This window comes from Lemur catta, chromosome 1 (assembly GCF_020740605.2).
Source record: "Lemur catta isolate mLemCat1 chromosome 1, mLemCat1.pri, whole genome shotgun sequence".
Classification (NCBI taxonomy): domain Eukaryota; kingdom Metazoa; phylum Chordata; class Mammalia; order Primates; family Lemuridae; genus Lemur; species Lemur catta.
The window spans coordinates 102,283,744-102,298,931 of record NC_059128.1 but is presented as its reverse complement, the minus strand read 5'-3'; the positions used below and the strand labels follow the sequence as shown (position 1 = coordinate 102,298,931).

The 15,188-nt window shown below is 34.8% G+C and overlaps 1 protein-coding gene across 2 annotated transcripts in view; it reads right to left on the bottom strand.

Moving 5' to 3' along the window:
* Positions 1-15,188, bottom strand: part of NEO1 (neogenin 1) — a 196,125-nt gene that overhangs the window by 87,381 nt on the left and 93,556 nt on the right. For both annotated transcript variants that reach the window (XM_045531562.1, XM_045531570.1), the window contains exons 6-7: positions 2,865-3,019; positions 1,006-1,126 (exon numbers count right to left, since the gene is read on the bottom strand). In XM_045531562.1, coding sequence (XP_045387518.1) covers positions 1,006-1,126; positions 2,865-3,019 — 276 coding nt within the window. The remainder of the gene's footprint in view (positions 1-1,005; positions 1,127-2,864; positions 3,020-15,188) is intronic.

The window sequence follows — 15,188 nt, the reverse complement described above, 5'->3', positions numbered from 1 at the left end:
CCTGCTCTGTAAAAATGGAGCTGGGCCCTTTATATATTTTTCCTCTGCCAGCTAGCACATGTATTAAACTTCATCAGTACAGGGTGTTGAAGATATATTACAGAAGAAAGGAGTTTCCTTCCCCGTTCTAGTGTGCTGCCTTGGCTGGCTCCTATAGTTATCAGCTCCCCTCAACACCTGACCCCTTGGGTAGTTTTGTAGGAGCATACATTCAGTGACTCACTTCTCTGTGAACAGATTTCCCAGCACCCTAGAGAGTTAATTCTGAGCAATTTTAGACAGCAAAGCACCACATCAACTTCTCTGCCATCCAGTAAACATACTCTCCAACAGGGTGTGGATCTCAGCCCTAAGATGGGGGCTTCTTCCTGAGCACTCTATTTTAGACCTAGGGATTGTAGTTCCTTATATCTCTCATTCTTATATTTTTTAGAGTTCTCTTTACTTCTTACTAGCCAAACCCTTGTTACTCCAGTCCCATTGTAGTTAATAATTCTTTAAACTTTTCCTGTTCAAATCATAGTGTGGTTTCCTCTGATTTTATATGCAGGGTGAATTTTTCTTTATACTTTTTAAAGTTGTTTGAATTTTTAAATAATAAGCACTTTTTTGAGTGACAATCAGAAAAGGGAAGTTAATTTTATTTTGAAAAAACTGAAGAAAATTTCAATGGAAAATAAACACTACTTTAAGAAGTTTTTCTTTTTAGGGCAGAAATACATTTGTGAGATTAAAATGATTGAACCCTAAAAAGCATTCATTTGTGTAAGACTCTATAATTTTTTAGTTTTTCTTAACACAAGTTTCTTTTCAATATTATCCAAAATTGTATTTCCAGGTAATTTTATTCGATAGAAGTTATTTAGACTGCTATTCTTTTTCTCTTAATTATGCCATACCTTGGCCTTTACAAACAGGTTATCAATCATGAGGTATCCTGGAACGACAGGTACGAGTTCCTCAAACACACAGCCTTTTTCATCTTTCTATTTCAGACCCTCTTACCATGTTCAAGGATTATCAGTTGGGCTCCAGCTTGTGCATTTCCAACATCATTCTCAGCAATGCACTGATAGAACCCTTCATCTGATTTCACCAGACCCAAAACTTGAAGATTATGTTCCTTCTGAGGAAGAAAAACATAAATAAAATTTTATGATTCAATTGATAAGTATTAGCTCAAAATCTCAAAGATATGTTCTTTTTAGAGAGGAAAAACAAGTACAATAATATGATCCAATTATTGAGTATTATCTATACACCTGTTAATTGAATTTTATATTAAATTATCATCAAGGTACTGGCTTAACTAGACTAGTACATACAGTTATTAACAATGAAGAACTTAACATTTATGGAAAATCACACCCTCACTGTTTGCAAACTTACACCACTGCTTGGAAAACCATCTGGCATGTAATACTAAGTGACCATATGAAAGTCTGAATTTGTGAATTTGTGGTATTGTTTTTCTAAGATTATCTGTAATATCAACAATTCTAATAGATTAGACTACAATAAGTTAAATGAAGTCATATATATATGAGCTTTCCTTAAATTAAAAAGCACTATATGAATGTCAACTATTGTTACTGGTACAATAATTATGATTTTAAAATTTTAAAAATAGTGTACAAAAATTGATAACAGAATAAAATGCTAATTTAACCATAATATATTCCTTTATGTTAAATACTTATGAATTGCTTTTCATTAAATGATTATGGATTTCAAAAATAGAAAATGTTTCCTAAGAATGTATTATTTATATGACAATTTTGTAATGAGATATTAAGTCTCTAACAACCATAATTACTTCTGATCATTTTTATAAATGTCATGCACAGATCTTAAGGTATGTCAATAATCATTATTACTATAAACTAGATAATTCTCTTACTAGGATGTAAGATAATGATGATAATATTAGTATATGGTTATCTACTAAGCATTTACTCTATATAAAGTAAAAAGCAATTATGGCTGATTATTCTTAAATACATTTAACATTATATTTTTTTGCATTAACTTTAAAAATTGTTTTCTTTTTTTAGAGACAGGGTCTCACTCTGTCACCCAGGCTGTTGTGCAATGGTGTGATCATAGCTCACTGCAGCTTTCAACTCCTGCGCTGGAACAATCCTCCTGCCTTACCTTAGTCCTCAGGGAATATAGGAGCACACCACCATGCCCGCCTAATTTTTTTTTATTTTTTGTAGAGACAGGGTCTCCCTACATTGCCTAGGCTGGTCTTGAACTCCTGTCCTCAAGCGATCCTCCTGCCTAGGCCTCTCAAAGTGCTGAGATTACAGGCCCAGACTGCACTGCATTACTTTTTAAAAGAATCTTTCTTTCTACTGTCAATTGCCGAACACTGGGTCACCCTTATTTTGAAGGGTCTGGGCATCAGTATATGATTTCTGGTTAAGTTTTGTATAGTCAGTTGCATACTTAATTATGTTTTTCAAAAGGATCGTTTCTCCACACTTTAAGAGACAGATTTCTGCTCCTTGAATAAAGAGCTGTGAATACAATTAGGGACACACACACAGGTGTGTGTGCTAATTATTACTCAGAAAATGGCAGTGGTGTTTAAGAGTGTTTAGGTCACAGTACTAGGCTATTGCTGGACGCTAGGCTTACTTCAGCCACTGATTTGCTATGTGATCTTACATAAGCAACCAAAATATTTCTGGGCTCAGCTTTCTCATCAACCAATGAAGAGATTACATCCCACGCGAATTTTTCTATCTTCATTTGCAGCACATAAACTGATGTAAACAAGGTAACAGATTTCTTGGTTATTACATTTAAAAACAACTAAAAGTTTCAGAAATAAATGTCCTTCTTTGAAAAGTACTTACTACAATCTTAAAGTAATCACTTGGGATAACCATATCCCCATTCTTGACCCACTTCACAGTTGGAGTTGGTTTCCCAGTCACTTCGCATTCAAATACAATATCCATAGATTCATGAGCATATATATTAGTAGGTTGCTTCAGGAATTCAGGTTGAGCTTTAAAATAGAAAGGCAATTAAGATATTAATAAAATTAAAAATAGGCAGCTGTTCATATTTCAACGAATTATTTTAAATCACAGAATTCACAGGATTTTTTCTTATTAAAGGCTTTCACATATTTTTGCAAAAGCATAAATCAAATATATATTAAAAATACATGCTATGAATACAGTATCTTTAAAAACCGATTTTCTGGTATAACTAACTGTTATAAAAATATTTTAGTTTTCCCAGCTCCTTGTTGAGAACTTTTACTAAGTTGACTCTATTGAAGAAATTAAAAATAAAGAACTGTCTAAAAATAAATATTAAAAACTATTTCCTTAAGAGTTATACCATTTTGGAAAGGCTATAATTAAAATTTAAAGAGTTGAAAAGACTGACACAATCTTCCTTTTCAGTCAGCTTGATAACTATATGTGTGTGTGTGTGTGTGTGTGTGTGTGTGTGTGTGTGTGTGTGTGTGTGTGTGTGTGTGTGTGTGTGTAAAGCAATGTCACATTAAAGGCCCTAAATAGTTCACTCATGCAACACACTCTCATTAGTAACATCCCTCATTACACAAATGATTTTAAAGGATGGGAGGAAGAGTGACAGGATCTTTGGAGGAAAAGATAAGTGTACTTGAAAAAGCCTGAATAATCCAGTATCTCCTTTTCCCCTTGCCCTAAAAATTGTAAACCACTGATTTATAAATAACAGATTCATAAGGTGTTTAATTATAAGATCTGAAGTAGATCATCTAGTCTAACTTCCTATCTAATGCTGTAATTTCCTATATAACATCTTTGACAAAGGGTCTTAATGATCCCTATAAGAAAATTTCAAATGACAGGAACCCCCTGTATCACAAAGCAGCAAGCTCCACTGTAGGCTAGTTCTATTAAATAACAATGACAAGAGTAGCAGCTTTATTTACAGCTGAGCTAAAATCTGCCCAGTCTGCTGGGATTTTGATTGGGATTGTGTTGAATTTGTAGCAACCTGACATCTTAATATTAAGTCTTCCTTTCCATGACCGTGGATTTATATCTCCAATTATTTAGATCTTTGATTTCTTTCATCAATGTTTTATAGATTTTAGTGTACAAAACTTGTTCATACTTTGTTACATATATCCCTTGGTATTTCAAATACTTTTGGTGCTATTCTAAGTGGTACTTTAAAAATATTTTAAATTTCTAATTGTTCACTGCTAGTATGTAGAGATGAAATTGATTTATGTATATTGACTTTTCGTCCTGAGGCCATGCTAAACTCACTCATTATTGATAGTTCTATTGGCTTCTGTAAAGACAATTTGAGGATTATCTACATAGACAATCATGTTGTCTGTGAATAAACACAGTTTTATTTGTTCTTTTCCTTTTTAAAAAAATTTTCTTGCCTATTACACTGCCTACAGTGGGGCAGGTCCTGGAAAGAAGTCCAAAAGCTATGTAACTTAGAAAAATGAAGAACAAGAGCACAGAGAGCAGGCAGAACCTCAGGCAAAGAGAACCTCCCTCAAGGAGGGAAAGAATGTATAATCTTAAGAAGCTATATACATTCACAGTGATGGAAGATCAGAAAACAAATCTGCACAGTAAGATCCAATCAGGGAAATCCATTAACAGTGAATTTGACTACCCTTTCAAACATTGACTAGCCATTTCTATTTAATACTTCATGAATTACCTACACAAGTGCTCTGCCATTTTTCCAATAATGTTCACAATTTTCTTATCTATATATATATAGCTTTTAACATAATGAGTTATCAATGTATGGCTTCTCAGCCCCAAATCCACCCTTCTTTGCAATAATGAATCTGGACCTTTCTAAGCTGGTGCGTTGTTAACAGAAGGCACTGGAGGAACACTGCACGGCATAGCACAACAAAAGGCTAATATTTCAGGTTGAGGAGTGCCCTTCTTCTTGCACCTACGGTGTGGCTGCTAGGTTTTGGGAGACCCAATGATGATCACCCTCCTGGAAGTTTCTCTACTCAATCCTTAGTAAGTTTCTCCAGCTTACTCCAGTAGGTAGCTTCTGTGTACCAGCTTTGACCCACAGCATCCCACTGGACAGGGTCCTCCACACCAGCTCTGACTCCTGTCACTCCAGTAGGCAACTTTCTGCTAATCATCCATCAGGCCCACAGCACCCACTCCAGCAGGTGCTTTCCACATACCAGCTCAGGCCTATGGCATCCCAGCAAGGGATACTTTCTCCAACAAGGTCTGAGCAGCAGTCTTCCTTTTTCGGATTCTCTCTCTCACTTGAGATTATCTTTCAAATTTTTTTAGAGCAATTTTTGTGAGACCATGGATAAGTGGATAAGTGAGACCATGGATAAGTGTGTTATCTTCCAATATGAGTTCCATCGTGGAACCAATGCAGCACAGACAGCTTGAAATATCAACGAAGTGTTTGGGAAGGATGTGCCTAATGAATGCACAGTATGTCGATGGTTTGAGAAGTTCCATTCTGGTGACTGTAATCTTGAAAATGAGCCATGTGGGCAACCTGAGACCAAAGTGGATAATGATGAGCTGAAAGCTGTAGTGAAGGCAAATCCATCTCAACCTACACATGAATTAGCAGCAAGGTTTGACATTACTATTCCAACAATACTGGCCCATTTGAAACAAATTAGCAACATAAAGAAGCTGGATAGATGGGTTGCACATGAATTAAACAAGTATCAGCAGAGAAATCATCTGGAAGCTTGCCTTTCTTTGCTGTTACTACATAAAGGTGAACCACTTCTACACTGTTATTGTTACATGGGACGAAAAATGGATTCTTCTTGACAATTGCAACCAAGGCACAATGGCTGTATAAAGATGAGGTGCCAAAACACAGCCCTACACCAAATAGTCATCAAAAAAAGTTAATGGTGTCTGTTTGGTGGTCCAGCGCTGATATTATCCACTATAGCTTCATGAAATTTGATCAATCGATTATAGTGCATGTCTACTACAATCAATTGGGTGAAATGATGAGGATGCTTGTGATTAAGCAGTGGAGACTGCTCAACAGTGACCAGCCAATCCTTTTGCAAGACAACGCTCAACCACATGTTGCAAAAACAATGCTGCTCAAACTACAGCAGCTGAACTTGGAAACTCTCTGTCATCCACTGTGTTCACCAGACCTTGCACCAACTAACTACTGCTTCTTCCAGGCTTTGGACCACTTGTTGCAAGGAAAAATATTCAATTCTCAACAGAAGCTGTGGAAAACACCTTTTGTGATTTCATTACCACTTGCTCTCCAGGCTTCTTCGCTGCTGGCAATAAGCAAGCTACCATTAAGATGGCAAAATTGTGTCAATAATTTAGGCATACACTTTGATTAATTTTGTTGCTTCTTGTTTGAGATATAATAAACTAAATTTTTGGTACAAAATTGGGCATTTCGTATTTAATGACCCATAATAGCATACTATACTAGTCAGCATCCAAAAACCACACCAGGCATTTGGACAGGGAAAATTTAATATAAAGAACTATTAACTATTAAAATGAGTTTATTTAATATTAATCCTTTGTTCATATGCTGCCAATATTTCCTCTCTCAAAAGTTTTCTCTTTTGTCTTTAACTTAAGGCACCTACTATAACAAAGTTTTACATTTTTATGTGGTAACATTTATAAATCCTCTCCATTTTAGCATCTGTATTTCATTATTCTTAACTCCAAAAGCTTTCTCTAATTCCATACTGTAACATTCACTTACATTTTCTTCTAGTTTCTATGAAACAATCAGTCTTAGTGAGGTAAGTATCCAGTTTCATATTTTTCTAAATGGCAAGCTCACTAGTCCCAAGATGAATAACTGATCTGAAAGTTTTAATATTAAAATCTATGTCTTCTTGGGGGGTTATTTCTGGATACTAATTGGTTTCATCCATCTGTCTATTCTTGCACCAGAAACACAAAATTACTATAAGTATACAATATGTTATAATATATGGTAGAACAAGTACTCTTCTTTTATTCCTTTATTTCCTCGAAATTTTCCTAACATGTTTGCTTAGGGCTCCTCCCTATCCCCAGATAAATTTAGACTCATCTTATGTTAAGTTTCTCTGTTTCTTCTCAAAGCAAACAGACAAATAAGAACTTGGAGTTTTCATTTGAACTGCAATAAATTTTAGATGTAGAAAAAATGAACATATTTACAGCCCTGAGTCTTTGTATTTAATAGCCAAGTTGTTTATTTGTGTTAAATAAAATTTATGCCACTGATCTGGACTGAGCTCTTGCACTAGGCCCCAACAGATCAAACCAAAATGCAGTCACTTGTGCTAAAGTTCTACACCACCAAACTGAAATTACGTTGTTTATCTGATGTTCTGAGAAATCAGAAGAGACTCAGAAAAGCCAGATCCACCAATCAGGCCAGTTTTAGCCAGCATAAGGAAGTCCCCTCTACTCTGACCCTTAACAAGGAAAGTAACCTGAAGTAACTTGATGTTAACCAATCTGCTTTTTGTAGTATGCTGCTTCCTTGTTCCTGCTCAAGCTACCTTACAAACCCTGACTGTTCTGCCATGCCCAGGGTAGCATGTTATCTATTCTTTAGATGAGATGCTACCTAATTCATGAACTGATAAAAGCCAATTACGTCATTTAACTAAATGTGTTGAAATTTTGTCTTTTGACTCTTAGATATTCTTCAATAATGATTTATGGTAAAGCAGTTGTAATGACTAGGAGTAAAGAGACCTAGAGCTGAGTTCTGGTTCTACTATTGGACATTTTGCTAAACATGGGTTTCAAGTCCACAGGTTGCAGGTTGCTCCTGTACTAAATTAGAAATTCAACTAGACTATTCCTAAGTACGATAAGATCTTTAACCAACGACTTTCTGATTCTAGTTTGTATCTCTGATATATGATAATTAACAGCTAACATTTACGAGGTTCTTTCCACTTATTTAGTTCCTGAAATAATCCTACTGATATTATTTAGTTGTTATTCTTTCCATCTTCTAGATAAGGACACTAATACACACAGAGGCTACGTAACTCCATAACATACAGTTTAGTCAGTGACAGATCTAGATTTTGAACCTAGGCAGTCTGACTACAAAAACTATACATTCTTTTCAGAAACCTTTTATTTTATAGAAGCAAACAGAATAAATCCCCATGTACCTGTTATGTAGCTTCAACAATTATCAATTCATGATCAATACTGACTCATCTATACCCTAAACCATTCCATTCCCCACCCCTCCCCAAACACAGATTATTCTGAAAGCAAAAGCCAGGTATTACATTATTTCATATACCTCTACAAAACAAGAACTCCAGTTTCTAAACATAATTGTGATGCCATCAGGCTGATATCTATAATAATTTCTTAGTATCACCAATTATCCAATCAGTATTCACATTTCACTAATTGACCTATGGTTTTAGAAATGATTTACTTTATTTGAATTGGGTAAACAAGGTTCATTCAATGGTATTACGTAATTTGTTTCTTAAATTTCTTTTAATCCACAGACTCCTCCTTTATCTTTTATTTGCCATTTGTGTATGAAAACAAGTCACTTGTCCTATAAAGTTTCCTGCAATCTGTCTTTTGCTGAATGTATTGTCATAGTGGTATTTAACATGTTCTTTCTGTAAGTTCAGTTAAATGTAGATGCTTGATTGGAGTTAGGGTCATTTTTTTCCAAGACTACTTCATAGGCAGTTTCATGTGCTTCCTTCAGGACGTTCATAATGTGTGACTGTGTCTCTTAGTGATGTTAACAGCCTTTGATAATCATTGCCTACTAGGACTTGTAAAATAGTAATATTCTTATTCTATCATTCCTTCTGTAAAGAGAAACATCCCTTCTATTATTTGTTATTATATCTCCTCAACTAATTATTAGGATAACTCCTCAATTATTTGTTTATCCTAAAGTACAGTTTTTGGACAAAGGCAGGATAAATGCTTGATTCTTTCCATTTACTTACATTTTCAAAACAATGAGTTGGTTTTCTAATATCCTTCCCCAAACATGATTGTTGAGGGCTTTTTTTAAAAAAAGTAGCATTATGAACTCTTGGTTTAAAATATATTTGGTTTGTTTCAATTCAATGAAGTTGTTATTATTCTTTTGATTCTTAAACTATTCCATCTTTAATGAAGCCTGAGTTCACTAGAAGCTCCTGAGTCCTTTTTGACATGACCCTACTGGTCTTTAGTTTCAGTCACTGTTTTTAGGCCCCTTTTATGGATAAAGCCAGCAATTATGTATTTTTAAAATACAAACTTCATCATGATTTCCTATTGGTATTTCCAACTAAACTCAAGACTATAGTTCTTAACTGAATCTCAATTTTATATCTGTATCTCCTTTCTCTCATGCCAAAAATCTCTGTGCCCAATGACACTAACATAATTACTCATTTGCTTTATCCTACACTCGCAGTCTCGGAATACAGTATCTCTACCAACAATATGGTAACAAAAAACAACTCAAGGTTTTGTAGTTCTTTTTATCCATAGAATATATCCTACAAAGTATATTATAATTCAATTATGATTTTAAGTTTATTTAGAATAGTAACTTTCACTTGGAATTGTAACATTCTGTGTGATTTCTACTACCAACTGTATACACATTTAGAGTAATTCGCTCTATTTTACTTTCCATTTTCAGGATTTACTTTGTAAATTTTATTTACTTATTTTTCTGAGACAGGGTCTCCCTCTGTTGCCTAGGATAGAGTGCGGTGGTGTCACACCTCATTTTAACCTCAAACTCCTGGGCTCAAGCGATTCTCCTGCCTCAGCCTCCCTAGTATTTGGGACTATGGACACATGCCACCATGCCTGGCTAATTTTTTATTTTTTAAAGAAACAGGGTATCCCTATTGCCCAGGCTGGTTTTGTACTCCTGGTCTTAAGCAATCCTCCCACCGCGTTCTCTCTCAAAGTACTAGGATTACAGGCGTGAGCACTGGTATATCCAAACAAGTCCAGCTTCTAACCCTGTTTTTCCCATTCTAGTCCCTCCTTTCCTCTATAGGTAACCATTCTCAAAATTTTTATAGTTTATCCTTCCATTTTAAAAATTACAACAATTTGTCCCAGCCCTCTTCTTTGGATTATAAATGACAGCATACTAAATTATTTTTCTACCTTCAAAGTCTATACTCTTAACTACTATGATACCATGTTTCCAAGCAACTGACATTCCTTGAGTCTAAGGAACTGAGGCTCATGCTAAGGCAGAGTTAAGTAATTCTAGAAAACACACCAAAATCCCTTTTAAAAAAATTCAAATAATTTTAGTATGCATTTTTAGTAAACAGACTTTCACAGACTATTAGAAAAAAATCATCACAAACAATGTTCAATTCATCATTACTTTCCTTTTCATGAATTATAAAATAATGCCCTTAAAATATCCTCTGGATTTTAACTACTCTGTAGATAGTATTCATGCCAATTAAACACAAGGCAAGAGCAGATGTTTGTGGCTGGGAAGTTAAATTGATAACCAGAGAACAAATGAATCAATTACCATAAGAAAATAAGTGTTGTAATGGAACATTACGCATTTGGTTACCAAAGAGATAATTAAGCTTCAAATTCTCTTTGACAGCTTCCTATCCCTTCTAATGCCATAATCATTTCAGGAATAATTTTAATTGCTAAATGTACAAGTAGAATTTAATACTAAAATATATTATACTTGCAAAAATCTTTTACTAGAAACATCACTTAATTCCATCACTGTTACATAATGATGGAAATTGCCACTCAATTCAAACAGAAAACAATATAGGGCCGACACCAATGTTTCAAGGTTACTTTATCATGCTGTGATTTAGAAGATGACCATTTTTGTTTACACTAGCTCTGAATTGTTGGAGTTCCTATTGTTTGATTTTAAAGGTTTATTCACTGAAATTCTTAAGCTCTTTAAGTAGAGAAAAAATAAATGTGTCTGTTTTATGTTAAATGTACACACAATGTTCAGAAGCTTCTTTTCTGTAATTCACAAATTTACTCTAAATCCTTTACAAAAAATCCAACAAATAAAAACCAAGCATTTAAAGCCTAAATTCCCTTCAAGGATTTTGTTTGACAGTCTGATCACAAATCTGATATACATGCTGGCTCAACTAGCACAGCAAAAATACATTAGAACCCTGCAACATTTGAGAAAGCTTCCCATTCCAATGAAGGCCAATAAGATTCTCCTTAATCCTACTGAAATAAGTGACCTCATAACTGTGAAGCAACATTATGACAAACTTGCCACTCAACTTTGAAATTCTATTCCTCACCATCCCTACACTGTGCCCTCCAGTCTTACTGCTTTTTCCTAACCCTAAGTGTTAGACAGACAGTGATCCCTAGGGATGAAAGCAGACTCTTTGCCTTGGTGCAATTACCCCACCCTAATCCTCTCCATACCCGGGGGTGGAGGGAACATCCTATGAATCTGCCAATCAGAACTCAGTGCAACAGCTCCAAAAGAATGCAGAGGACTCTCTAGCCCATGAGCCAAGCAGCGTAGGTACCATAGAGCCCAGAGGTGACCTAGAACACCCCACATGCTAGCAAGACTTAGGTCATACAACTCTCAACTGTCCAAAGTGGTTCCATGGTGACCTATGAACCAGGAGGAAGGTCCCAATCCAGGCACTATAAATTAAGATGCAGCCCATAACCAGCCCCTCTTTGCCCTTCCTTTGGCTCTCCCTTTGCTGTGACAGTGGGTCCAGTTGTCATCTGTAGTGTATGTATCATGCTCTGTAAATCTAGATATCGGTCTTGCCCTATAATCCTATCTTTCTCTCCTCAATAAACCTTATTTCATGCTTGCTTTACTTTGGTGTATCTGGTCATTCTTCAGCCATGAGAACATCAAGAACCGACATTTCAGACTAAAACCTGACATAACCTCTAATTTAGCTAACAAGTACTCATCAGATCTAAATCAAAAGCATTTCCTTAAAGAAGCTTTTCTGGACCCAGAGGCCCCACTTCTCCCCATTCCTAGCCCATTACTGCCCTATTTGCCATTGAAATCCCAGGGGTCTAAACTGTCATGGGTGCTCAATGCTGATCAGTTGAATAAATGGTTACATCAATTTCACTAATGGGTACTATGGGAGAATTCAATGCTCAGGATAAGATTTTTTTTTCAAGGATTCTCAAGTTTTTCAAGAATTCAATATTATATGCCATTGTTTCTCCTGAAGTCTACTCTTGACTGAGTTTTATGAATGAGTTTCTAATTTGCTTTTAAATGTTTATGATAATGTAAAATCTTAATAAACATGTAATTTCAGCACCAACACTTGTGCTCATGTTTATAAATTGGCCCTGTGATCACAGAACTTAATCCTAATTCAGTGTTCCTCAAACTTGAAGTCTTAGGGTCTAAATCTCTTAAATTTGAAAAACTGTATTGTAAACATTATTTTTTATTTTGAAGAATTCACAAAAGCCTTTACTAAATATTGGTTCCCCTTCCTTAACAAGATTAAACATACCTAATCCTTGCTTGATGTCCCAACATTGTATGTATATGCCATACTTGGCTTATCCCTTCATCCATCAATAGACACTGGGTTGTTTCCACGGCTTAGCTATTATGAATACTGCTGCTGTGAACATGAGTATACAAAAGACCCTGCTTTCAATTTTTTTGAGTATATACCCAGAAGATGAATTGCTGGGTCAAATGGCTATTATTCTATTTTCATTTTCTGAGGAACCAGCATACTGTTTTCAGCAGCAGCTATGCTTTTGGCTGTACCAAAAGTGCACAAGGGTTCTAATTTCTTCTTGCCAACACTTGCTACTTTCTGGTTGTTTTTTTTTTTTTTTTTGAGAGTAGCCATCCTAACTACTACTAAGGTATGAGGTGATATCACTGTACCATATATGTTTTTGTACCATTTGAGTTTTTTTTTTTTAACCATGTTTATGTATTGTCTATTTAAGAAAATGTTGTTGACTACTGGACGGTATGGGTGTGTCTGCTCTAATTCTCCTTATTATTCTACAGTTGGTTCTGTTGACTGAGAGTATCTTTTGCTTTCTTTTCTCCAACTTTCTTCTTTCTTTTTCATCATTTTCAAATTTAAAAGTTAAACAGCACTCAATATGGAAGGTATAAAGAACACAGAAAATACAAATGCCTCCTCTTTTTTTTCCTTTTTGCTCACACTTCATTAAGCATCAGAACAAATGCCCCTTCTTTACCAAGCTTCAAACCATCAGTCAATACCACTACCCTCCCCAAAGACAAACACTATTAATATTTTTCATGTGTGAATTTTCCAAACTTTTTCTACCACAGACATCTCTCTCTCTTTCTCTCTCTCTCACACATACACATGCACACACACACACTTGTTTTTAAAAATATACACTGGGTCAACCAATATCTACTTTTCTGCAACTTGTCTTTCTTAACAATTTTACATATCAGTAATACATAGCCACCTCTTTTTAAACAGCAGCATGGTAAGTCTACAGTATGACTTTATCATAATTTAATCATTCTCCTACTAATGGACATTTAAGGTTACTTAATTTTGATTTTTCTACTATAGGTAATGCTGTAATATGCATCCTGTATGTTTTTCTTTGTATGTACATGTAAGAGTTTCAGAAGAATAGATTCTTAGAGGGTGTAACTAGGTCAAAGTGTTTTCATATTTTAAATTTTGATAAATATTACCAAAGGCAAAGAATCACTGTCAATGAACCTATTCAACATTCTACTGGAGGTCTAAGGAAAAGGAAAAAAAAATAGGGGGATAGGGTTGAAGAAATCACCCCCCGCCCCACAGCACACATCATGGCAATGATTATCTACTTAGAACATTCAAGAAAATCTATCTCTCATAGAAAAATTCCAATATGCACTGCTGTACTATTTGTAGTGGGAGGGGGTACCTCAATGATTTAATAGATAGGAATAATAATTACACAAACTAGGGTACATCTGACTGAAGCATATGTTACATCCTTCCTACTCAAAGTATAGTATAGGACCAACAGTGCTGGCATCATCTGGGAGCTTGTTAGAAATACAGACTATGTACCCCCAGACTCCTACTCCCAATCCTCTGAATCAGTATCGGCATTATAACAAGATCTCTAGGTGGTTCCTGTGCACATTAAAGTCTGATAAGCACTGCTTTGGGGCATTTAAATACTAATGATAGTCGTATATGTACAAACATGAAAAAAATCTAAATATAAAAATGTCAAATAGCAATTTGCAGAGCAACCAGATGATATGATTCTGTTAATGAAAAACATTTCTAGATGTCCATGTATGTAAATGCTTTTTAAAAGAGACACCAAGAAGCATACGCTAAACTGATGACAGTAGTTACTCTCTGAGGAAAGCGGTGTGAATGGCGAAGGGGCAAATGAGGAAGGAGATTTACTTTGTTGATACAGTTTCATTCTTTAATATTAATGACAGTATTGAATTATTTATGTAATTTTTTAAAAAAAAGTCAAAAGAATAAACTGAAAAGGTACTAGAATGAAATATAAATTTTTGGCAAACTAGCAGAATAAATGATTAACATTTATCACTCATATTCTCATATAACAAAAAAAATTAGAAAATGTAAATTAAAAATCTAATTCACAATAACTACAAAAATAAAATAGACATGTACCTAACAAGGAAAAGTATAAAACCTTTAAGAAGAAAACTATGAAACTTTACTAAAGGATATAAAAGAAAATATAAAAGAATGAAGACACAAATATATAGATCCAAACATATATGAAATTCCCATATGACAGAAGTGACACATTAAATCAGGGGAAAAGATGCATAACTCAATAAACAATTTTAGAAACTGTGTAAGCACTTGGAAAAGAATAATGTTGGAGTCATATCTCGCTCCTTATACAAAATAAATTTCATTATGTATCATAGATTTAATGATTAAAAACAAATAGACCCATAAAAGCACTAGAAGAAAACGAGATTTTTTTATATAATCTTCGAGGGAAACCTAAGTATGACACAAACCCAGAAGCCATAAAAGAAAACATAAATATATTGGCTTGTGATATTGTGAAGTACACATTTGGATTTCATTCTGATTTCCTGACACAGGTCTAAATCCCTTGGAATGTCCTGGGTGACAGGATCATCTTTTGTTTTAATGAAACCAT